The following is a 26,448-nucleotide window of genomic DNA, read 5'->3' on the forward strand; positions in this document are numbered from 1 at the left end:
GCACATATCCTAACGCCTAATTGACTTGGCAAAAATAACTCTGTCTTCAACCCTGGTTCTGCCTCCAAACCCCTCTCACTCATCCCCTGGCCCACCATAGTCCCACCCTTGGCCCAATTGTGTGACCCAGATAAGCTGCGACCAAGGTGATGTATAATTGTATTAATGTCAGGGAGTGACCCATGTTGGTGGGACACACAGTGAGGGATGGCAGCCTACCTGATTCCCGGATGCCTTTTTTTTGCTGCTTGTCTGGCTGCTCCTCTGCTGAGCACTACATAGGAAGCAAAGAGTGTGTGAAATATCAGCTCAGGTTCCAGGAAATATGCACCCAGTGTTTGCTACTGTACAATGTTATTAGTCCCTGATTACAACAATGCCATGAGTCCACAATCACAATGTTGAGAGTGAAGCAATGCCTTGGTAACTTCTCCGGTGCAGTTGTGCTCCCTGACTACATCTCCTCATGAGCAGATAGAACTGATGTGCCACTAGTGGGAAGTAACACAGGCTGATTTGGCAAGTGGCCGGTACTAGGTCATGGAGTCTCACCCTAGTGGGACAGGGATTGCGGCAGGTGTTATCAGAGTTCGGTATTATGTACAGTCGATGTGCTTTGGGCCTCAACAGTGGTGGGGGGAGGTGCACATCTGTTTGATCAAGGACAGGATATGGAACAAGGTATGTGCCCTCTGGGCCTCACTAGAGGAAGGGGGGCGCCCTCTGATCAAGGGCAGGATACCAGGTGGAGGCTGTGCATTCTGGGCCTCACCAGTGGAAAAGGGGCGACATCTGATCAAGGGCAGGATACCAGGTGGAGACTGTGCATTCTGGGTCTCACCAGAGGAAAGGGGCTACATCTGATCAAGGGCAGGATACCAGGTGGAGACTGTGCATTCTGGGTCTCACCAGAGGAAAGGGGCTACATCTGATCAAGGGCAGGATACCAGGTGGAGGCTGTGCATTCTGGGCCTCACCAGTGGAAAAGGGGCGACATCTGATCAAGGGCAGGATACCAGGTGGAGACTGTGCATTCTGGTCTCACCAGAGGAAAGGGGCTACATCTGATCAAGGGCAGGATACCAGGTGGAGGCTGTGCATTCTGGGCCTCACCAGTGGAAAATGGGCTACATCTGATCAAGGGCAGGATACCAGGTGGAGGCTGTGCATTTTGGCCCCCACCAGAGGAAAGGGGGTGACATCTGATGAAGGGCAAGATACCAGGTGGATGCTGTGCATTCTGGCCCCCACCAGAGGAAAGGGGGTGACATCTGATGAAGGGCAGGATACCAGGTGGAGGCTGTGCATTCTGGGCCTCACTGGGGATAAAGGGGCGACATCTGATCAAGGGCAGGATACCAGGTGGAGGCTGTGCATTCTGGGCCTCACCAGTGGAAAAGGGGCTACATCTGATCAATGGCAGGATACCAGGTGGAGGCTGTGCATTCTGGGCCTCACCAGTGGAAAATGGGCTAGATCTGATCAAGGGCAGGATACCAGGTGGAGGCTGTGCATTCTGGGCCTCACCAGTGGAAAATGGGCTACATCTGATCAAGGGCAGGATACCAGGTGGAGGCTGTGCATTTTGGCCCCCACCAGAGGAAAGGGGGTGACATCTGATGAAGGGCAAGATACCAGGTGGATGCTGTGCATTCTGGCCCCCACCAGAGGAAAGGGGGTGACATCTGATGAAGGGCAGGATACCAGGTGGAGGCTGTGCATTCTGGGCCTCACTGGGGATAAAGGGGCGACATCTGATCAAGGGCAGGATACCAGGTGGAGGCTGTGCATTCTGGGCCTCACCAGTGGAAAAGGGGCTACATCTGATCAATGGCAGGATACCAGGTGGAGGCTGTGCATTCTGGGCCTCACCAGAGGAAAGGGGGTGACATCTGATCAAGGGCAGGATACCAGGTGGAGGCTGTGCATTCTGGCCCCCACCAGAGGAAAGGGGGTGACATCTGATCAAGGGCAAGATACCAGGTGGATGCTGTGCATTCTGGCAACCACCAGAGGAAAGGGGGTGACATCTGATGAAGGGCAGGATACCAGGTGGAGGCTGTGCATTCTGGGCCTCACCAGTGGAAAAGGGGCTACATCTGATCAAGGGCAGGATACCAGGTGGAGGCTGTGCATTCTGGGTCTCACCAATGGAAAAGGGGCTACATCTGATCAAGGGCAGGATACCAGGTGGAGGCCGTGCATTCTGGGCCTCACCAGTGGAAAAGGGGCGACATCTGATGAAGGGCAGGATACCAGGTGGAGGCTGTGCATTCTGGGCCTCACCAGTGGAAAAGGGGCGACATCTGATGAAGGGCAGGATACCAGGTGGAGGCTGTGCATTCTGGGCCTCACTGGGGATAAAGGGGCTACATCTGATCAAGGGCAGGATACCAGGTGGAGGCTGTGCATTCTGGGCCTCACCAGTGGAAAAGGGGCGACATCTGATCAAGGGCAGGATACCAGGTGGAGGCTGTGCATTCTGGGCCTCACCAGTGGAAAAGGGGCGACATCTGATGAAGGGCAGGATACCAGGTGGAGGCTGTGCATTCTGGGCCTCACCAGTGGAAAAGGGGCGACATCTGATGAAGGGCAGGGTACCAGGTGGAGGCTGTGCATTCTGGGTCTCACCAGTGGAAAAGGGGCGACATCTGATGAAGGGCAGGATACCAGGTGGAGGCTGTGCATTCTGGGTCTCACCAGTGGAAAAGGGGCGACATCTGATGAAGGGCAGGATACCAGGTGGAGGCTGTGCATTCTGGGCCTCACTGGGGATAAAGGGGCTACATCTGATCAAGGGCAGGATACCAGGTGGAGGCTGTGCATTCTGGGCCTCACCAGTGGAAAATGGGCTACATCTGATCAAGGGCAGGATACCAGGTGGAGGCTGTGCATTTTGGCCCCCACCAGAGGAAAGGGGGTGACATCTGATGAAGGGCAAGATACCAGGTGGATGCTGTGCATTCTGGCCCCCACCAGAGGAAAGGGGGTGACATCTGATGAAGGGCAGGATACCAGGTGGAGGCTGTGCATTCTGGGCCTCACTGGGGATAAAGGGGCGACATCTGATCAAGGGCAGGATACCAGGTGGAGGCTGTGCATTCTGGGCCTCACCAGTGGAAAAGGGGCTACATCTGATCAATGGCAGGATACCAGGTGGAGGCTGTGCATTCTGGGCCTCACCAGTGGAAAATGGGCTAGATCTGATCAAGGGCAGGATACCAGGTGGAGGCTGTGCATTCTGGGCCTCACCAGTGGAAAATGGGCTACATCTGATCAAGGGCAGGATACCAGGTGGAGGCTGTGCATTTTGGCCCCCACCAGAGGAAAGGGGGTGACATCTGATGAAGGGCAAGATACCAGGTGGATGCTGTGCATTCTGGCCCCCACCAGAGGAAAGGGGGTGACATCTGATGAAGGGCAGGATACCAGGTGGAGGCTGTGCATTCTGGGCCTCACTGGGGATAAAGGGGCGACATCTGATCAAGGGCAGGATACCAGGTGGAGGCTGTGCATTCTGGGCCTCACCAGTGGAAAAGGGGCTACATCTGATCAATGGCAGGATACCAGGTGGAGGCTGTGCATTCTGGGCCTCACCAGAGGAAAGGGGGTGACATCTGATCAAGGGCAGGATACCAGGTGGAGGCTGTGCATTCTGGCCCCCACCAGAGGAAAGGGGGTGACATCTGATCAAGGGCAAGATACCAGGTGGATGCTGTGCATTCTGGCAACCACCAGAGGAAAGGGGGTGACATCTGATGAAGGGCAGGATACCAGGTGGAGGCTGTGCATTCTGGGCCTCACCAGTGGAAAAGGGGCTACATCTGATCAAACGCAGGATACCAGGTGGAGGCTGTGCATTCTGGGTCTCACCAATGGAAAAGGGGCTACATCTGATCAAGGGCAGGATACCAGGTGGAGGCCGTGCATTCTGGGCCTCACCAGTGGAAAAGGGGCGACATCTGATGAAGGGCAGGATACCAGGTGGAGGCTGTGCATTCTGGGCCTCACCAGTGGAAAAGGGGCGACATCTGATGAAGGGCAGGATACCAGGTGGAGGCTGTGCATTCTGGGCCTCACTGGGGATAAAGGGGCTACATCTGATCAAGGGCAGGATACCAGGTGGAGGCTGTGCATTCTGGGCCTCACCAGTGGAAAAGGGGCGACATCTGATCAAGGGCAGGATACCAGGTGGAGGCTGTGCATTCTGGGCCTCACCAGTGGAAAAGGGGCGACATCTGATGAAGGGCAGGATACCAGGTGGAGGCTGTGCATTCTGGGCCTCACCAGTGGAAAAGGGGCGACATCTGATGAAGGGCAGGGTACCAGGTGGAGGCTGTGCATTCTGGGTCTCACCAGTGGAAAAGGGGCGACATCTGATGAAGGGCAGGATACCAGGTGGAGGCTGTGCATTCTGGGTCTCACCAGTGGAAAAGGGGCGACATCTGATGAAGGGCAGGATACCAGGTGGAGGCTGTGCATTCTGGGCCTCACTGGGGATAAAGGGGCTACATCTGATCAAGGGCAGGATACCAGGTGGAGGCTGTGCATTCTGGGCCTCACCAGTGGAAAAGGGGCGACATCTGATCAAGGGCAGGATACCAGGTGGAGGCTGTGCATTCTGGGTCTCACCAATGGAAAATGGGCTAGATCTGATCAAGTGCAGGATACCAGGTGGAGGCTGTGCATTTTGGCCCCCACCAGAGGAAAGGGGGTGACATCTGATGAAGGGCAAGATACCAGGTGGATGCTGTGCATTCTGGCCCCCACCAGAGGAAAGGGGGTGACATCTGATGAAGGGCAGGATACCAGGTGGAGGCTGTGCATTCTGGGCCTCACTGGGGATAAAGGGGCGACATCTGATCAAGGGCAGGATACCAGGTGGAGGCTGTGCATTCTGGGCCTCACCAGTGGAAAAGGGGCTACATCTGATCAATGGCAGGATACCAGGTGGAGGCTGTGCATTCTGGGCCTCACCAGAGGAAAGGGGGTGACATCTGATCAAGGGCAGGATACCAGGTGGAGGCTGTGCATTCTGGCCCCCACCAGAGGAAAGGGGGTGACATCTGATCAAGGGCAAGATACCAGGTGGATGCTGTGCATTCTGGCAACCACCAGAGGAAAGGGGGTGACATCTGATGAAGGGCAGGATACCAGGTGGAGGCTGTGCATTCTGGGCCTCACCAGTGGAAAAGGGGCTACATCTGATCAAGGGCAGGATACCAGGTGGAGGCTGTGCATTCTGGGTCTCACCAATGGAAAAGGGGCTACATCTGATCAAGGGCAGGATACCAGGTGGAGGCCGTGCATTCTGGGCCTCACCAGTGGAAAAGGGGCGACATCTGATGAAGGGCAGGATACCAGGTGGAGGCTGTGCATTCTGGGCCTCACCAGTGGAAAAGGGGCGACATCTGATGAAGGGCAGGATACCAGGTGGAGGCTGTGCATTCTGGGCCTCACTGGGGATAAAGGGGCTACATCTGATCAAGGGCAGGATACCAGGTGGAGGCTGTGCATTCTGGGCCTCACCAGTGGAAAAGGGGCGACATCTGATCAAGGGCAGGATACCAGGTGGAGGCTGTGCATTCTGGGCCTCACCAGTGGAAAAGGGGCGACATCTGATGAAGGGCAGGATACCAGGTGGAGGCTGTGCATTCTGGGCCTCACCAGTGGAAAAGGGGCGACATCTGATGAAGGGCAGGGTACCAGGTGGAGGCTGTGCATTCTGGGTCTCACCAGTGGAAAAGGGGCGACATCTGATGAAGGGCAGGATACCAGGTGGAGGCTGTGCATTCTGGGTCTCACCAGTGGAAAAGGGGCGACATCTGATGAAGGGCAGGATACCAGGTGGAGGCTGTGCATTCTGGGCCTCACTGGGGATAAAGGGGCTACATCTGATCAAGGGCAGGATACCAGGTGGAGGCTGTGCATTCTGGGCCTCACCAGTGGAAAAGGGGCGACATCTGATCAAGGGCAGGATACCAGGTGGAGGCTGTGCATTCTGGGTCTCACCAATGGAAAATGGGCTAGATCTGATCAAGTGCAGGATACCAGGTGGAGGCTGTGCATTCTGGGCCTCACCAGTGGAAAACGGGCTACATCAGATCAAGGGCAAGATACCAGGTGGATGCTGTGCATTCTGGGCCTCACCAGAGGAAAGGGCGTGACATCTGATCAAGGGCAGGATACCAGGTGGAGGCTGCGCATTCTGGGCCTCACCAGTGGCAAAGGGGCTACATCTGATTAAGGGCAGGATACCAGGTGGAGGCTGTGCATTCTGGGCCTCACCAGTGGAAAAGGGGCTACATCTGATCAAGGGTAGGATACCAGGTGGAGACTGTGCATTCTGGGTCTCACCAGAGGAAAGGGGCTACATCTGATCGAGGGCAGGATACCAGGTGGAGGCTGTGCATTCTGGGTCTCACCAGTGGAAAAGGGGCGACATCTGATCAAGGGCAGGATACCAGGTGGAGGCTGTGTATTCTGGGTCTCACCAGTGGGAAAGGGGCGACATCTGATCAAGGGCAGGAAACCAGGTGGAGGCTGGGCATTCTGGTTCTCAGCAGTCAAAAAGGGGCTACATCTGTTCAAGGGCAGGATACCAGGTGGAGGCTGTGCATTCTGGGCCTCACCAGTAGAAGAGGGGTCACATCTGATCGAGCGCAGGATACCACGTGAGGGCTGTGCATTCTGGGCCTCACCAGTGGAAAAGGAGCACATCTGATCAAGGGCAGTATACAGGGCGGAGTCAGTGCCCTCTGGGTCTCAACGGTGGAAGACCGGGGGAAAGCAGAGTCAGTGCTGTCTGCCACATCTAAGCTTGAATGGGATGGATGCTGTGTAGAGACATGCATTCTGGCCCTGACCGGTGGAAGTCAAGGCGGTCAGTGCATGGTGCTTTCGGGGCATGGTCATGCCACTTCTACCAGGAGTTGTAGCTTCTCTTGCAAGAGGCCAGTGCAGGGCAGAAACAATGCACAGTACGCAACATCAAAGTGATGCCCCTGACCGTATGGAAGGCAGTACTGGCAAATAGTGTCCAGAACCTGTAATTCAATGGTATTACTGCTTACTTGGCAAAGCCAATGAAGTCCTCATGGTTTGTGTTCATGTAGGAGAGCTCGATGTCTATCAGCAGCATGACCTGTGGGCAGAAATGCAGAGTTAGAGCGGGAGCGAGACACAAGCACAGCAGCAGACATTGAAAGATTCACAGACTATTCAGTGTCAACTCTGGAAGTATATCACAAGAAAACCCCCCCAAAAGTGTAGGTCTCAGCTTTTCCTTTTGAAATCCGAATAGGACTTTATTACAAGTAACAGCGCTAAAATGCCACGCCTCCCCAAACTGCAACACAGTGACTTCTAAAGGAATTGTGAATTAAGTACAGCAGTTGGGGCTTTCATAACACATATTAAGTTGCTTTTTTGGAAAACAACCAACAAGGATGCAGCAGAGCTGCATAAAAGAAGGGGAGAGCTCATCATTGAAACCCATAGAAAGACCCCTGGCTTAGATGGACATAAGACTACAAAATCTCAAACTTCTCAAATTCACCAGTCTGCGAACAGAAGCAGCCTCAACTATATGCAGGTTCACAGGGGCCGGTAGCACTGCACATACTGAACGACGCAGTGTCCTACTATACCCGTTTGCTTATCCCTACAGTTATTAAACATTGGTTGTGGACCCATAAAACATGGAATTGCGGTTATGCTAGTCAATGACATGCTACATTTCTTTTTAAATCTTTGTATTTATTGAACGTATAACATAAGAGACAGTTACATTGATAAACATATTGTCAGTAGCATTTTGCTCCCATTACATCCGCCCTCCCTCTCCCCACCCACTCCCTTGCAAACCAACTTGCACAACATATGCTTCTTCATGTTTACATTTGTGACGGCGTTAAAGCAGGAATTCAGGGTGCCTTAATTGTGAAGTCATTTAGACTCTAAGTTCCCCTTTGCATCTCAAGAGGAAACTCCCCCCGTTAAACCCTGGATATGTCCCCAGAGTTCTCCATTCGACTGGTCAGTCGGCCCTTACAGATAGTTGTGCTGACGCTTTATGGCCTGCTATCACCCCATTTCAGTATGAGCCTTCCCCAGTCTGTGTGAAAGGATTCCAATTTATCGTTGACCATTGCAGTGAGTTTTTCCAAAACGAAAATGTCCCAAAGTTTGAGGGACCAGTCCGCCTTTGAGGGGATGACAGAGCTCTTCCACCTTTGCGCTATTGCTACCTGGGCCGCTCTCAGCATCGTTTTGCATAACCTACTTTCATCCCTGCCCCTCACCGGCACCCCCAGTAGCATTTGTAGTGGATCAAGGGTGAAGGCTATGCCCACCACCTCCTTCATCTAATTAAGGACTTCAGCACAGTACACCTGGACTTTGGGACATGTCTACCACATGTGATATTATGAGCCAAGCATCCCACATTCCCTGGGACGAAGGGGGGAACCCCAGCGAACATTTTGGACATTTTCTGGGGGGCTAGGTGACAGCCATGTAACATTTTCAAGTTATGCTCCATTGTCGCTGTGAACAGATTCCAATGTAACATGATTTGATATACCTGGTCCCATGTCTATTTGGCTATTTCTCCTCTGGTCTCCACCTCCCAAGAATGCATGACATGTTGTCTCCCTTCCAGGTTTGCTGTCACCAACACTCTATACAGTTTGGACACAATCCCCTTCCTGGTGGTAGCCTCATTGATAGCTCGTTCAAAGGCTGTTAATGGGCGGGCGAGTTTCAGTGGGGCCCTGGGGTCTGTACAGATGCCCTTCAGCCTCAAATAATCAAACACGGTCACCCTCTCTTCCCCCAGCACCTCCCTCATCATCTCGAGGTTCATGAATCGTCCCTTAAGAGTTGTCCCGCCCTCTCCAGACCTCCATCCCACCACATTTGTTCATTTTTAAATCCCCTTTTACCTAGCTCTATTGGGGGGCCCCATATTGAGCTCAGAGGGGATGGCCAGGAGGAAAGGACCGCATTTCGTCCGTTATTCTTCCACAATGTCCATATTACCCTCAGCACTGGGTGCTCCCTGAGACTCAATGGCACTAACTTGGTCGTGGCCCACAGCAGGACTCTAACTTTCCCATGGGGGGCATACATATCCTCCAGATAGGACCAGAATGTGCCCATGTCATCACGTGTGTGTTCTAGGAAGATGTGCAATTGGGCTGCTTTGTAGTACAAGTAGAAGTCCGGTAAGGCAAAACCTCTGAAGTCTCTGGGAAGAGTGAGGGTGGTTCTTTTGACTCTGGGTCTCTTCCCTTGCCATATGAATCGGGAGATCATAGAGTTAAGTTTCTCGAAAAAGGGGTCTGGGAGGGAGGTGGGTATCGCTGTGAATAAATATAGGCGCGGGAGGACCGTCATTTTATTTGAGGTCATCCTGCCATACCACAAAAGAATCAAGGGGGCCCAGCGTGAAAGGTCTGCACCTAGTCTGGTCAGGGCTGGAGTGAAGTTGAATTCAATCAGACGGGTCAGTTTGCAGGGGAGACATATCCCTAAGTGGCTTGTTTCTTTGTTTTCCAGCCTCATCCCTCTTAAGGTTCCCTGGGCTATCACGTGAGTGTGCGTAGGCAGTAGTGGCATGACACTAGACTTTGTGTTGTTAATGTTTAGGCCCGAGAATGTCCCAAACGTGTTAATTTGGTCTAGTAGACTGGGGATGGAATGTTGCACTTCAGATTTATAACATAGGATGTTGTCATACGAACAGTGACAGTTTAAGCTCAACTCCGCCACACCTATCCCTCTTATGTCCAGATTGTTCCTAATTGCTATTGCCAGGGGTTACATGGTGAGAGCGTATAGAAGTGGGGAGAAGGGACAGCCCTGCCTAGTTCCCCTGGTTAAGAAAAGGGATTGTGATATTATACCATTAACTAGAACCCTTGCCGTCAGGTCCGTGTATAGAGCTGTGATCCATTTACGAAAGCTGGGGCCCAATCCCATTTTCTCGAGAACCTTCCACAAATACTCCCACTCCACCCTATCGAAAGCTTTTTCAGAGACGATGGAGGCGAGGAAACCATCCAGATTCTGCTCTTGAGCCAGGTGCATTAAAACAATTGTTTTACGAATATTATCTGTGCCCTGCCGTCCCATAATAAAACCACAATGGTCTCCATGGACTAACGAAGGCATGAGTGATTCCAGTCTAATACTTAACATGTTTTAAAATATTTTTGCATCTATGTTTAACAGGGAGATGGGTCTGTATGATTGACATTGCGTTGGATTCCTACCCTCTTTGGGAAGAACCACTGAGCCTGTTTGACAGATTGACCCTATTCTCTTGGCATTTCTCTGAGCCTGCCATTTCCAGGCTAGTATTTTATCTGCGCGTTCCCCCTTCTCCATACATTTTTGCTTGAGAAACGCTAGCTTTCTGTTTGATACAAGAGGAGTGTAAAGCACCGGAGGGGGGTTATCTGTACTTCTGCTCTCTATATGGCAGAGTCGAAGCACAGAGCACCCCAGCCAAGATTCTCTATTGTTGGTAGCAATGGACGAGCAATCAAGGCTTAGCTCTCAGGAGGTGATGCGGGCTGGTTCTTAAGTACAGTGTAGTCCCCAATCACCCACAAAGGAATATCCACACACTATGTTAGTGAAAACACAGTCTTTATATAAATAAGGCTCACGTTATGTACATAATCACAATAACACACTTTGTACTCTGGTAATACTATAATGGCAAATATCTACAGGTCTATGTGGTACTAATCTTAACTATCGATTCCTTTGAAATGCTAACAGTTCAAAATGGCATACGAATCATATTATAAGATGAATCAACGATAGACACAGAAAGAAAGCAAGTTAAGTCAAGCAATGGCAGAACAGTCTCCCATCTACCTAGAGACAGTTCGGTGTGAGGATCCCCCCACCTGGGCAACCTATAAATAAAGCGTATTTGCAAGTCCAGTCCAATTATGCTCAATATAGTGTCAAGTCCTTCTAAAAAGGTTCCACAACCCCAAAGTACCTGGTTTCGTAGAGTTCTTTGATGAGTCGTCGACGGGCCCTTCTTGAGTGCCCTCCCTTTAAGGCAGGAGCCACAGGTCGTCGAGAGTCGGTGAAGAAAAGGGTGAACACTGTCGTTGCGGCAGCAGCTTCGGTTCTTGCGGTGCTCGTTGACTATCAGTCGAAAACGTCCTGCAAGCTGAGGTGTGCGGTGCACCTTGATGACGAGTGTTCGTTGACGCAAAGAGTTAATGAAGAACTTTGGCCCAGCAAGGGCGTTGAGTCGTCGTCGTCTCTGCGGTCTTCAGGTGGCGGGAAACCCACTGGCGGATTCTGCTCGGTCGTTGGTGGCCTTGACTTTCTCCGGTAGGATGAAAGCAGTCGACGATGGTGAGCAAGGGAGTCCTTGTTTCAATGTTCTTAGGCAAAGGAGCACTGCGGCTCCGGTCGGCGACAGTGGTCGCTAACGGTGATGGACTTCAATGTCCGGGCGCTTCACTTCGTTATTCCGCAGTGGTCCCCGTCTCCGGTCGCCAGCCTTTCGAGGGTCTGACGTCCAGGGAGCTTTGGCAAAGATCAGCTGGTGCACGATGGTCCCTCGTAGCTCTGGAAGAGGTCTCCTAGCCAGGTCCTCTCTTGGATTAGTTCCTTGACAGTCACGTAGCTTTCAGATTGGCGAAGGACAGCAGCAGCAATTCTTCTTATTCCAGCGGGCTTCAAGGTTAAGCATCAAGTATCAACTTCAGCTTATGAATGATTTCCATCAGTGAGAGGCCCCCAGATATACTGTTGATCTCCCATTCACTCTGCTGGGTCACACTCGGGCAAACAATCATTCAGAAGGGCATTCATGCAGTCAGGCAGCCAATCAGGCTCACAGTGCATTCAGGCCATTCTTCTCCATCCAGACACTCAAAACACAGAATGTGAATTCGGACAAGCACCCAGCCATTCAGCACTCCACACTGCATTCATCCCAGTTTCGGGCAGGGCTATCTCAGTTATTGTGTCAAACACCAGATACTAGACACCCATAACATGAAATGCGTATTCGTCACACACTCCATTCACCCAGGTCCCACCCAATGGGCGTACCCACAACATACAGTCATTGGGAAGGCTCCAGCCAGTCTGGCCTGGACTTCCCCACAATACCATATATGGAACTTCCACCCAACAGCCATTCAGGGGAAAGGGACAGAGTCAGGGCTTCCCGGGACTTCGGGAAAAATAAGGTAACATGCGATAGAAAGCACGAGGCCACAGGGGCCATCTTGTTTCCTATCAGGTATCAACTAATTCCAATCCAATGGCAGGGCCTGGGTATCCCAATATGGAGGATACTCAGAGCACCTGTTAAATTCAGAATGGAGCTGCCACCAGCACATACCCTGCTCTGTGGGCCACACACAGGTTCCCAAAAACATACACTAGGAGCATAGGGTCGTACTCCCACCCATGGGTGCCATAAGGGTATCCCAAGGGTCTGTTGACCAAACCAAAAAGAGGAAGAGCTGCACCGTCGGGAGTCCCACATGAACTCCTGCGCAGACAACAAGACAGAACATTCATGATAAAGCAATAAAGGACAGGGATATAGTGGTCTTGTCCCTCCAATGCATTTCTAGCATCACAGTCACTCCCCTCCCCCCAGACTGAGGTTAGGGTGTCGAATCTCCCACAAGATTGACACCCTCATCCAGATGATCAACATACCTTCTGGAAAGGCCATCTGCATTACCATGACTCTTCCCTGGTCTATGATCAATGGTGAAGTCTAGCCCTTGCAGACTAATGGACACCCTGAGCAGTTTCGGGTTGTCACCTTTCATATGCATAAGCCACTTTAAGTGCTTATGGCCTGTTTGGACCTTGAAGGTAGACCCCATAAGGTAGGGCCTAAAACGCCTAAGGCTCCAAACTATACTGAAAAATTCCTTTTCAACAGTAGCCCATCTAAGTTCTCTACCCCTGAGTTGTCTACTGATGAATATGATCCCATCTAACTGGGACAAGACAGCTCTAATTCCGGTGTCACAGGCATCCATTTGAACGATAAAGGGCTTGCTGTAATCAGGCGCACACAACACAGGTGCCCTACACAGACTCTCCTTCAAGCCAACAAAGGCCCTCTGACAGTCCTCTGTCCAATTAACCTTCCTTGGTTGTTTGGGCAAAGTCAGAGCTGTCAGAGGGGCAGCTATGGTTCCATAGTCCGCCATGAAGTTGCAATAATAGCTGGTGAGGCCCAAAAAGGCTCTCATCTGGGTTTGAGTAGTGGGAGTCTCCCAGTCATGTACATCCTGTACCTTACTGTGGGGAGGTTGGATTTAACCCCCTCCTACCTCATGAACAAGATAGGTGACTTTCCCCTGCGCTATCTGGCACGTCGTTGTCTTGATAGTGAGGTTAGCCCTTTTCAAGGCCTGCACCACCTTATCCAGGTGAGTCAAATGCTCTTCCCGGGTGGAACTGTAGACAGCAATGTCGTCTAGGTAGGCCACACAAAAGGCCTCCAGCTCACTGAGCGCATGATTGACTAATCTCTGAAAGGTGGCAGGTGCATTTTTCAACCTAAAAGGCATGACTCTTTACTGGCAGAGCCCCTCAGGTGTTGAGAATGCAGTCTTTTCCTTGGCATGGTCCATCAGAGCTATTTGCCAATAGCCTAAGGTAAGGTCAAAGGTGCTCACAAATTTGGCAGCACCTATGGTGTCCACAAGCTCATCCGTCCTGGGCAATGGGTGTGCGTCAGTTTTGGTGACGGCATTGAGCCCTCTGTAGTCCACACAGAACCTCCAATCCTTGGTACTTGCCCGGGAACTTGCCTTGGGACAAAGATCAATGGACTGGACCAGGGACTGGTTGCGGGTTCAATAACACCCAGATCCAACATCTTGGCGACCTCAGCCTAGATGTGGTTCTTAACAGTGTCTGACATCCTGTAGCATCTGCTTTTGACAGGTACGCTGTCACCAGTGTCAATTTCGTGCCTGAACCACGGGGTGAGGCCTGGTATCAGCGAGAACAGAGGTGCATGCTGCTAGAGCAAAGCCCTGCAGGCCCTCTGCTGCTCTGGAGTCAGATCTGGAGAGAGATGCACTCCCTCCACTGAGCCATCCCGAGGGTTGCTATACAGCTAATCAGGAAGGGGCTGACTCTCATCCTCCTCTTGCTCTGAAGCTAGCAAGAGACATGAGACTTCTGCTCGCCTATGGAAAGGCTTGAGCCTGTTGATGTAGGATACCTGAGGGGCTACCCCAGGGACTCCCATGTCAACCAGATAATTGACTTTGCCCACCTTGGAGATTATCCTGAAGGGTCCAGTCCACTTATCTACCAATGCTTGAGGCTTGGTAGGCTCCATCACAAGGATCTCCTGTCCTGGAGTCCAATCCACTTGTGATGCTTTAAGGCAATGCCAGTATTTGTTCAAGTACTGCCTTGCCTTAATGTTCGCTATCGCCTGGCCCATCATCTGCGTCATCCTCCTCCTGAGGCCTAACCCATAGTCCCCCACTTGCTTGGCAGGACCTGGAGGGGTGGCTTCCAAACCTTCTCTGATCAAGGCAAGGGGCCCCCTCACAGGATGTTCAAAGAGTAACTCAAAGGGGCTCAAACCAACACCCTCTTGAGGTACCTTTCTGTAAGCGAACAGCAGGCATGGCAGGGCGAGATCCCATTTCCTCCTTAGGGGCTCTTCCAAAGCACCTAGCATGCCCTTGAGAGTTTTGTTAAATCTCTCAACCAGACCATTGGTGTGGGGATTGTAAGAGGTGGAGAACTTGTAGGTTGCCCCGCACTCTTTCCACATGGTTTTCATGTAACTCGACATGAAATTGGATCCTCTGTCAGAAACAACCTCCTTAGGGAATCCAATCCGGGTGCAAATGCCCAGGAGAGCCCTGCCAACCACCTTGGCAGTAACAGTCCGAAGGAGTATAGCCTCAGGGTCCCTGGTGGCATGATCTACCAAGACCAAGATGAACCGATGTCGACCTGAAGTGGGAGGGTCAAGGGGACCGACAATGTCGATACCAACCCTCTCAAATGGTATGCCAACCACTGGCAAAGGCTGCAATGCAGTTACAGCATCACAAGGAGATCCTTCAACTGTGTTCTATGTTTTAGCACTTTTGCCAGTTTATCAGGGGATATTTGTGATTTTAGTGTCCCCTTATGTTTTAGTGCCTCTATCTTTCGCTGCGTGTAGGATCCCATTGACTGGGTTGCCACCTTCCTGTCTGTTTCCGGGTCCGGGACCATGTTGAAGTCCCCCCCAATAAGTAAATGCCCCTCTACAAAAGTATGGATTTTCCCTTTAACCTTTTCCCAGTAGTGGTCTTGTCCCTCATTTGGGCACTAGATTGAAATTAAGGATACCTTTTGGTCTTTTATCAACCCCTTAACGAATACGTAGCATCCTTCTGGGTCTCTAAGGGTGGAGAGCTCTGTGAAACTCAGCTTGTTAGCAATCACCACTGCTAGCCCTCTCTTTTTGGATTCACCCAAGGCATGATACATTTTTTCAATAGCCCTTGCTTTCATGGCTGGCTCCTCCCGCTTCTTCCAACGGGTCTCTTGTAAGAACATGACATCCAGCTTCAAACAGTTAAATTCCCGTATCATTAGGGACCTTTTTTCGATGGAGAGTTAAGATCTCTAATGTTCAGTGAGCCCGGGGACATCTCGGAGATCAGGTCATACATGCAGTGTTCCGTTTAGTTTCTGTATAAATCTCTTACCCTGTGGATCCCGGGGTTCCAGGCCGTCTGGTTCCTGCCCTTGCTTTTCCTAACATTTGGTACACGTCCTGTGTTGTGTTGCTTGTAAGTATGTTGAGAACCCCCCTCCCAAGAACAACCACCTGATACTTCAACTTCACCCCTCGCCCCATTTTTGATCGCATCTGAGCCACAGATGAGATGTACGCCATCATTGGTCCCTCCTTCACCATGCATGATTATTCCCACAATAATGTTCCATTAAGCCCCCGCCTCTCGATACTAGCACATAGTACTTTGCCTTTTATGTGCCCCCCTTCATTCCTCCCTCCCCCCTTCGCCTGCATGTGACTTATTGTCTCAGGTCTCACCGTCCTCTCACCCGGAATCGGGCCTCCTGCTTCAGAAGGCTGAGTATTCTGGGCATCAGTGTATAGTTCCATACCACCTTAAATTGTTTGCTCTACTACCAAATGTGTGCAGGGAAGGTCTGCCTCCGGTTCGACGTTTAGGTTTCTCCGTTTTCACTTCAGGTTTGTGCTGGGGAGGGTGGATTCAACTTCTTGAATTTGCGGTATCCTCTGGCGCGTCGTCTGTCGTTGGGCTTCTCAGACCTTGGGTTCTTTCCCTGTGTCTCCCCAACTTTCATGGACTTCTCGTTCTGAGAAGACTCTCCCAATTGTTCTTGTGATACCCTGCTGATGTCATCTTCCATTATCAAATTTTACTTGTATCCTCATGTTCAAAGTTTAGGGAGAAGGGAAATCCCCATCTATAGTGGTTTCCTTTTGCATTGAGCCATTTCGTGAAGGGGGCACAGAGGCGACGTCTGAACAGAGTGAAAGAAGAAAGGTCCTAGTAAATGCTGACCCTGAATTCTCCCCATTCAATTGGGCCCATTGCCCTGGCCTTTTCTAGGATTTTTGTTTGCTCCGGGTAGTAATGGAACCTCGCCAGTATGGAACGGGGGCCTCGGTTAACTCCTCCTGCTCTATGAGCTCTAACAATGGTGGGATTCGTGGCCATCGTTAAACAACTTTTTGATGATTCCATTATTTGCTTGGACAATGTCTCTTTGTGTTTCACCTTCTTTTTCAGGGAACTCAAAAAAGCAGAGATTGTTTCGTCGCTCCCTGTTCTCAAAATCATCAGTTTTTAGGGCACATTCCTCTTGCCTTCTTTCTAACTCTGAGATCCGCACATCGAATTGGGTTTCCAGGACGTCTACTGATTGAATTGAGATTTTATTTAGATTGCGCTCGTACACAAGTGGTTCAGAGAACAACAAGGCAAGGGAGCGGAACAGGGAAGAACAAAACAACAATCTTACTAGGTCCATTGACATTGAGAACGGGCAAGTGCATGGGAAGGGAAATGGGGAAAAGTGGCAAGTGCGGAACAGAAGAGAAACACATAAATAGTAACTAAATAAATAAAGGCAATAAACAGTGGTGTGGCAAGTGCTGGGTCTGATAAGTGCATAAGAAAAGGGGGCGGGGGACTGTATGGGTACAAATACAGACCCAAGTGCAAGGAGTGGCCCAGAGGCAGTGCAGCAGGATAAGCCGGTACCTGGGCCCGGAAGACTGCGGGTGGCCAGGTGCACAGTGCCGAGAAAGAAACAGATCAGCAGGGCAGAAGGGGGGCCAAGTCAGAAGCAAAGAGGAAGGTATTGAGGTGCTTCCGGAACCGGAGATGGTTCTCCTCAAGTTTCAGAGTGGCAGGGAGGGAAACAAAAACAAAAGGGGGAAAAAGATTAGTGCTCCACCCCTGATAAGTAATGAAGAGGGCGCAGTTTATAAACAAAGAGTGTAGGGGGAAGTAAACCACAAGATCCCCTGATAAATAAAGGAGCGGTTTATAATCACAAGGGAAATAAGCCACAGAGATATATCCCTGGGTTAAAGTTGGCTTCCTCTAAGATCTCTGCGAGAGTTAACCTTCAAGGGCATCAAACAACTAAAACCAAATTTTTGCCTGCCTTAAAAACTCTACGGAGGATGGGAAGGCTGCAGGTGGTTCAGGAATGGAAAGTCTAGGCCGCAGTGGTAGGGAATTCGATGATCAAACAATTAAGGATCCAATAGTAAGCAAATGTGGGCAAACCCCAGAGAAGGTTACTACAACTCCGAGCTTGACAGAGGAAGTTTCCGCCTTTAACAATAAGGTAGATTTACTTTCCATCCTTGCAGGGACTTCCTCTAATCAAATAAAGATAATTGACCTGCATGCCACTTCTGAAAGTCCCTACCTGAATAGGCCTTATGTTTTGGAACTTATTCATCGACTCCCCATTTTAAGTAAAAAGACCACTATGGAGATTAAATAGGTCGAAATTCCTCACTCAATCTGGGAATCCAACTGGGCAGTGCTGCACTTCCCCCATCATTACAGAATTGGTGATGACATAGGCCTCGAGTTCTTTTGCTATGGGTTATGAGTTTATCAAGATTGCCAAACCTTTGCCCATTGATAAAACAAAAGATCATAGGTCTAAACAGGATAGCAGATTCCCCACGGATAACTATGTTGGTGATATCGTCACCCCAGTGAATTTGGCATTACAATATAGAGATAATCTTAAAGCACCACAATTAATTGAACAGCCTGAGTATACAGAAGATTCTGAATGACCAGCTAGACAGACTGAAAAAACAAACTGGGCAGACCTTTTGGTGGTGTATTGATAGCAGTTAAAAAGCATTTAAAGGCAAACAAACTTAATTTTGAACAGCACTTAGATTCTGTACTGACTATTGAGTTAGAGGTAAAAACTAAAGGAGAAAATTGTAACTTTCTGCTGATCAATGTATATTGCCCTCCTGGTCATGATACTACTGAAAGAATCGCCAATCAGATAGACATGATGTTAGATTCTTTGAAGGCTATAAACCCGACAGGAGTCCGGTAGATCATGACTGCCCCTGCTTCCCTGATAAGAAAGTAAGCTTTCTGCAAGATTATTCCTATGTTATGAATAAATAGGGTGTATGGGCAATTGAAACCGGGGAGGATGAACTAATATCTGAAGCTGGGATTTTCCCTGGAAGTGCCTGGGAGCAGCTCGGATTGCCAAGGCAGGGCGGAAGCAGCTGTGGATTGGCTGTCTGGCCGGGCTCTTTCCTAACTCCGGCATTCCTGGTTGATTGTGCGCGTGCTGGAGCTGCTGCAGCAGAGAACAGCAGCATATAGTCCCAACAAAATAAGGATGGCCACCTATTGGAAGCAATTGACAAGCCTGTTTGCCGGCGGCTGGTAAAATGTGCGGAGTCTGGCAGAGTCTGAGGAGTGAAGGAGTGGAGTGTTGCCTGCCTCGTTGCTGTTTGGAAAGAAAGTCTTCTATTTTTTATTTTTTTAAATTTATTTTTGTAATTTTTTTTGGCCGTGTTTCCTTTAAAACCCTGCCTTTCCCGCGGAGCGGGCGCAGAGTCTGGCAGAGTCTGAGGAGTCCGAGGAAGTCCGTGGACAGTGGTCGAAGACTTCCGTCGGCTCCCCCCGTGAGTTTGACTGTGCTCTGAATGATGCACGAGACTTCCAAGTTGTGTCATCCACCAAGACCGTGCACAGCGCCGGATGGAATCTGCCTCGAGAGACTCCAGAGACTCAAAAGCCTCCACTGCGGCTCTGACTCTGCCTTTGCGTCTGTTACAAGTAAGTGCTGGCGATCCGGGGGAGGATGTTGTATCTAATTGAGCATGGAGGCATGAAGCAGATACAGCAAATATTTTGCCACACTCGCTAACTGCCCAGGATCATACAAACATTTTAGAGCAAACACCTGCTGATACTGATGCACATGGGTGTGAGGGCCGTTTTATTGCATCTGCTAAAGATGCAACGGACTCCACAACAACAACAAAGCGAGGGGGTTTAGATAATGGCACCGCACAGAAATTATGTGTGACTCATATTCCTAAGCGGTCCCATCTCTGCGAACTTTGGCCTGGCGTATGTTAAATAAACAAGTCAATTCAACAGACATGTCAGGCATTGTCGAATCCTCTTCCGATGTTGTACTTTGCGCAAACTATCAATTCACTGAACTGAGTTGCCCACTTTCACCATTAGTTAGCAGTGAGTCTGCTAACCCCAGGTACTCACACTCCCAGTTCTATAGTGCCTCAGATAATCTGGGCTCTCTGATGCCGGCATACTCAGTGAACACAGACGCATTGAAGATCACAATGTGTTTTGCCACCCACACGAGTGCACAGCTTTGTTCTCACAGAAGGCTGACAATCTGCAGAATTTTAATTTAAACCCTAAACAAACTGCTTCAAAAGACCTACTTGGCAGCGCCAATAGAAGAAACTCACTGGAAGTAGTAAACAAACTGCTAAATGATCTCACCTGGATCAATAAAGAGAGAACTCACAAAAATACAGCGTATGTTGAGCTTGCAAGTGCGGCGCAAATTCCTGCACAACCTGCTACGGAAAGTCTCCCAGTATCAAACCAGCAACAGACGAAACCTATTTGGGTAAACAGCCTCTCTAATCAAAGAAGATTAGACTCTAGTATTTCACCTAGTGTTAGCTGTTCCCAAAGGAAAAAAGGAAAAACGTCAAATACTTGTACAAAGAGTCCTGGTAACTCTTTAGAATGTGAGACAACTGCGGGCAGATGCGCCAGATTCACCAATCCTCAAGCTGGTGAATCTTCGTCTGACCTCTCCTCTTCAGACCCTTCGTTAATGGAACGCCCATTTCCAAAAATAAGACGACTGAACAAGAACTTAAGGGTCAGACCTCAGAGTGTTATTAAGAGCGATGAGCCTCTGGAGATTGCGCAACGGACAAAAGACTTGCAAGCCACTATCATGTCCTCAATGTCTATAACAATTGCCCCTTTCCTCAAGATGTATAAGCATCTCAATGAGAATATCAAAGATCTAACTGCTTTGGTCACTTCAATGAATATAAAACTGCTTAATCTTGAAAATGAGAATACTTGTCGTAAGGAGGTGCTCTGTGATAGGAACAAGAAGATTGAGGTGGCACTTTCTACAATGTCTGAGCAAGCCAAAAACTCCAACCTGGACAACATACTACTAGCGGAGGTTGCAAAAGAGGCTTTGAGCCTCTTTAAACACAAAAGCATTGTACCTGAGTCTGTCGTCAAAGTCAATTGCGCAACCTGTTAGCATATGTTGTCTGCTAATGGAGTAGAGATCAAAGATCCTTCTGACCTGACCATGCATGACACAGATTTCATGGTAAATCAGCCTAAGTGTGCTGGGACTCCAGCCTTGAAACACAAAGCAGTGGTGTGGATGGAAACAGGAAATGTTTCCGAATGTATGCCCGTCCCATTGGAACTCAATCAACCAGTGATGTCCAAACAACCTGAGGTGGGGACGAATACTACAACATTGGAAAGTGAAGACCGAGGCTTCTTTCATTCATGCCCAAATGACATAAGTTCTCAGGGCTCTGTGTCCAACATTCCTTTTGCAGTGGCCCTAAAGGCTACTCAATCCATTGGAAACTTAGCGTTACAAAATCCTCAAGAGGCTTCGACGTCCAGTGTGATTTCTAGCCAACAACATACGATACAGGACAGTCTGCCGCCTGGTTCTGATGTTGGCACTACCCAGCCAGTGTTATTTGACATATTCAAAGGTCAGCCTAACATCAAAACTATGAAATCACTGAAAGCTGAATCCGCGAGTGAAATTCCCAAAAAACCTAAAAATGACCAACAAAAAAAACGAGAAGGGGTAATGATTCACGGAAATTCCTACGCAATATAAAGACTGTAAATGTAACTTTAAACGGAACGATTGTTAAGGACACAAACCGTGAAATAAAACAAATCTCAGAAAAACAAAAGCAAACAGCAGTTGAAAGGGCCGAAGGAACAAATCTGTATTAGTGATGAATCTGACGACCTGATGAATATGTCCACCTATGAAGAAGAAGGTGGCCCTGTTGTGGTAGAGCAGGCTCCACCTTTGCCACAAGTGCCCAAGGCGACAGATGTCGAGCCTGCTCATGTGGCTTCAGCTGAAGACGCATGTGTGGCTTGTTCCAATAAAGCCTCAAGATCTTGCCAGTTAATTCTACCACCTGCAGTGGTCCAAAATGAAAAAGCAAAAAGAAGTGTTACCTTAATGACTCTGGAAGAAAAACGAGCGAAACAAGCGTCTCAACATCAGCTGGCAAATAAGTCGACATGTGTAAAAGACATGTGTCTAGTAATTCTACCCTTAAAATGGGTCAAGATGGTTCTAGTCTCTTACGCAATGATCAAAAGGGCGTACCTGACGCCCACAAGTGGTCATCAAAGCCTGATCCTGCTTTACGCGATGCTCAACTCAATCATTCAAGTGACTCACTAACGAGTCAGACCTACTCCCAAACAAAAAATGGCAAAAAGAAACCTGTAATCACTCATAAAACACAAGCTTTGCATTGTCTTATACTGGAAAGGATAGAATCCTCTGATGATCTAATTTTAAATCGCCACAATGTGCTATGGCTCTGTCACATTGTACCAAGTCTCAGAGCTATTGAATCTGAGGATCTGAAAACCGTCAAATTTATTGACGAAAGTAAAAATGATGCTATGATCCTTCACTTAAAATCCAAACTAGTGACTGAGGCAATGGTAGAAGCAGGGCCTGTGTTGATGTCACTTGGTTTCGACATTTCTAAATTTGTGGAACGCAATGTGCCCATGATTATTGATAAAGGCCCAACCCGGGCGGAAGAATCTGTACTAAAAAAGAAGCAAGTTAATTTTGTGAAAAACACTGTTGCTGGGCCATCGACATTAGACTTGCCGAGTATAAGTCCTCAGAATCTGGAACTACCTCCCAAATTCCAGATGGAGGATCTTATAAGGATAACCATTGAAGGCATTGAAAGTCCATCTTTAAATACAGACGTCACTGAATTACCAGACAACGCCACAGATAAGAACAATGATTGGTCTTGGCTCGCCGGTACGTTAAACACGGAAATGGACAAATAATGCCAGGCTCAAGAGGATACTACAGTGTACAACTTAGGGTCTTGGAACACAAGAGGTTTCATGCACTTTTTTACAGCAACTTGGGCTGAAGACCTCAACCTTGTGCGTTTACAGGAAATGTGGATAACGCAATGTCCATTATTTGAAGGTTTTGAAGTAGCATTAAATCCAGCGATAAAACTTTCAAAAGGAAGACCGATGGCTGGGCTTCTTAATGCAGTAAAAAAAGGATCTGGCTTCAGGATTGAGAAATCAATCAACATCTCTCCATTTATCCAGGTGTCTACTGTGACTCTATTGCAAAAAGATAAGAGTCCTATACCGCCACTATACATCGTTAACCTTTACTGGAACCATCTGGCTGCGGGATCATTGTCCTTCATTGACCAAGTAACAGCAACCATTGATGACCTAATTGCAAATGCAAATGCAATAGACTTAGGGCCTCATTACGACCCAGGCGGTAAGTTACCGCCTGGGCCGTGACTTTACCACCATGGCGTAAACTACGTTTACGCCATGGTGGTTGGCGGACTTACCGCCCCATTCCGAGTTTGGCGGGGCGGTAAGTCCCCAATCCCCATTTACCCTTCCCCATTCCCATTTTTGCCCCATAGGGCATAATGGGAGTGGGGAAGGCGTTAATTACGCCACCGTAAATTACGGTGGCGTAATTAACTCCATGGTCCCTTAGCGCCATGGATTTTAACACCTGCTAAAAGCAGGTGTTAAATCCGCCATGGCGCTAAGGGACCTCGTACTCAGGCGGTAAGGGTCGGCGCTGTTTACGGCGCCGTAAACCCCTTACCGCCTGAGTTGTAATGAGGCCCTTAATAATCTGCGGTGACTTAAAAATCGATTGTGATATAAACAAGGTGTCCCCATGTAGCAAGAAGACTAATCGCCGCCAAGACAATGTGGCTCGTCAAAGGTGCCAGGAAATGGAGCTCAGAAAGCTGGCTATGCTAAATGGAAATACAATTGGAGATATCCCGGCCCAGCCAACTTGGAAAAGACTTGGCCAAAGTTCTGTGCTTGACTATATATTTGTGTCTGAGTCCCTTCACTTGAGGACAACTCACAAATATGACTCATAGTCACCACAATATGGTCAAGCTAAAATATAAATGTCCTATACCGCGAGAAGAAGCGGAATGGCCATTTGCAGTGAACACCGGAGCAAGTAGGACCCATCTAAACCCTCCTAGAAGATGAAGTAAATGGTATTACAGCTAACTTTCGGCAAGACCTGGACTCAATTGAGTACCAACATCGTTTGACGCAATTCAAAGAACGCAAACACGGCCTAAAACATCCAGAGTTTACACCAAAACATAAATTTGATCTTGATGTTTTACAGCGAAAAAGAGCTATGCAGCGAGAATTAAGAAAGTTATCAGGATCTGACAATACGTCTGTTTGTAACATCAAGAGAAAGATCAAACACACCTATAAGAACTAGTTAAAGGCACACATGGCAATTATGCTACAAAACGATTCCGAGCTTATGAAGTCCAAACTGGAAAATAAAAACTCCTCTGAGTTCTGGAGATTTATTAATAACAAGTTTGCACCTCAGCATGCCTTACAGACTAATCTGGTCTCCGAAGCAGAGTGGGCTCTGTTTTATAAGAATTTGTATCACAAAGACCCCAATACCGAAGAATGGATTCCGCTGATACTAATTCATTGGGACTTGGAGTTTGAAAGAGATGATATCTTACACGCAATTAACAGCGTGCTTCGAGGGCACCTAGTCCAGACGTGATGACGAATTATACCATCAAACGTAGCCCGGGGCAGTGACCTGACTTCTGTGTATCTCTCTTTGGAAGAATTGTCAAAAGACGTGTGACCCCTAAATCGTGGAAGAGTACTGTTGTTGTCCCGATTTTCGAAAAGGGAGACAGAACTAATCCGAAAAACTATACACCTATAGCACTCCTTGATGTCTTGGGAAAAATCTATGGGACTCTCCTTCAACAGAAACTCCTAAAATGGTCCACAGAAACCAATCATGTGGACCCGAGACAAGCTGGGTTTGTGAAGGGAGTAGGTTGTGTCTTAAATCTGCTCTTATAGAACTTGCTAAAGATGGAAGCGTTAAGATCTAATTCCAAGTGCTATAGGGCCTCATTCCGGGTTTCGAGCTAACCATGGAGTAATTAGCTCTATGGTTGCCTCCGAAACCGTCCCAAATCCGGCATGGTGAATGGTGTTATGTATGCGCACTCGTTCCTCGCTAAACCACAGGCTCGTTTCCCTTTAAGGAAGGCGAAACCTGGTACCTGGAAATTGGCATGGCAACGCTGGCGTCCACTCTACTCCTCCCTCGGACCACGTCGAGTAGTGCGCCGGATTGTCACGTGAATTGCTTCCTTATTAGCACCTCCTCCTACTGGTTCGGTGCTTCTGATCACAGATTAGTGGCGTTTGGAATTCTGTTTACCCATATCTGGTTCTTGTTCTCCCCGTTCCTGTCCTTGTTACCCTGTTCTTTCCTCCACAGTGATTGATCACCTTGGCTCCTCGACGCGGACTGTTTATTGGATTGCCTTTTTCTTGTCGCCTTGCCTGGAATTGCCTCGTCTGGTTTCTTGATCTCGGATTGCTATTGGACCTCTCTTGCCTGCTCCATTGGATACCTCGTTTTCTTCAGGTCAGACCTCATCCTCTTCAGTATTTTGTTCTTGGGATTTCTGGAACTTTGAACTGTAGTAGTGGTACACGGACTAGAGACTTCCTGTGTGTACTAGCGTCCTCGTGCCGTCTGGTCAGGGTGTTATTAGGCGTCCTCGTGCCGTCGGGATAGTCTTGGACTGCTTCTGTGGATTGCTTGGATTCCGCCTGCGAATACTATCCTTCTCCTAGGACACAAACACCGGTAAGCGGTTAACCTTTTTCTGATAAGACTGGGTAGAAGGAGGGGGGTGGTCTTAGTCTTATTGTTACTGGCAGTTGTTATTACAAAACCTTCCTTTTTGCATTGCATGGTATATCTTTGGTATCACATTTTACAAATCTTGTGGTTGTGGTGTGTTGTTATCTCACCTATGCAGGTTTGGTTCCGAATTGCTGCATGATACCCTTATCCAAGTCTCCTTGACATCCCGCATTTCAACCCGAGTTGTTCCACGGAGACTCCAGGATTTCCATCGGCATCCATTCTTTTCTCCAATAGATCGCTCTGGTTCTTTCTAGTCAAAACCAGAGGGGTACATTGGGAAGAAGAATTCATCGGCTACACTACGAGGGCAAATCTGGTATCTGACAGAATCAGAAGCCTTAATGGATGCCAATGAAACATTGGCCACCATCTTGCAATTGGTGGCCGATCTCCGCAATGATATGACCGCTGCCCATACTGCTACGCAGCGGCGCATAGATGATTTGCAAGCAGGGTTGTCGCCTCGGGGGGCCGAGGCGGCTCCTTTTGCGGGTATTCCTGACGCAGCTCCTCTCCCATCTCAACAGGGCACGGGTCCTGTATATATGACGGCACAGTTCCCCTTGGCTCCTCCTGAACGGTTCCATGGAGACCCCAAAACATTCAGGACCTTCCTGAATCAGTGTAGACTGCACTTTCTTTGTCGTCCTGCCTCTTTTCCTGATGCTACTACCAAGGCAGCGTTTCTGTTGTCCCATTTAGGGGACACTGCTGCCGCCTGGGCGACTCCACTGTTGGAAGAAGGGAGTCATCTTCTATATAAATGTGACGCATTAATAGATGCCATGAGTCGCGTCTTTGACA

General features: G+C 49.0%; 1 protein-coding gene across 10 annotated transcripts in view; it reads right to left on the bottom strand.

Moving 5' to 3' along the window:
* DNM1 (dynamin 1) overlaps nt 1-26,448 on the bottom strand; it is a 1,028,058-nt gene that overhangs the window by 385,314 nt on the left and 616,296 nt on the right. For all 10 annotated transcript variants that reach the window (XM_069609157.1, XM_069609159.1, XM_069609155.1 and 7 more), the window contains exons 12-13: nt 7,074-7,144; nt 220-274 (exon numbers count right to left, since the gene is read on the bottom strand). In XM_069609157.1, the coding sequence (XP_069465258.1) occupies nt 220-274; nt 7,074-7,144 (126 nt within the window). The remainder of the gene's footprint in view (nt 1-219; nt 275-7,073; nt 7,145-26,448) is intronic.

This window comes from Ambystoma mexicanum, chromosome 8, assembly GCF_040938575.1.
Source record: "Ambystoma mexicanum isolate Mex_15411 chromosome 8, UKY_AmexF1_1, whole genome shotgun sequence".
Taxonomy (NCBI): Eukaryota; Metazoa; Chordata; class Amphibia; order Caudata; family Ambystomatidae; genus Ambystoma; species Ambystoma mexicanum.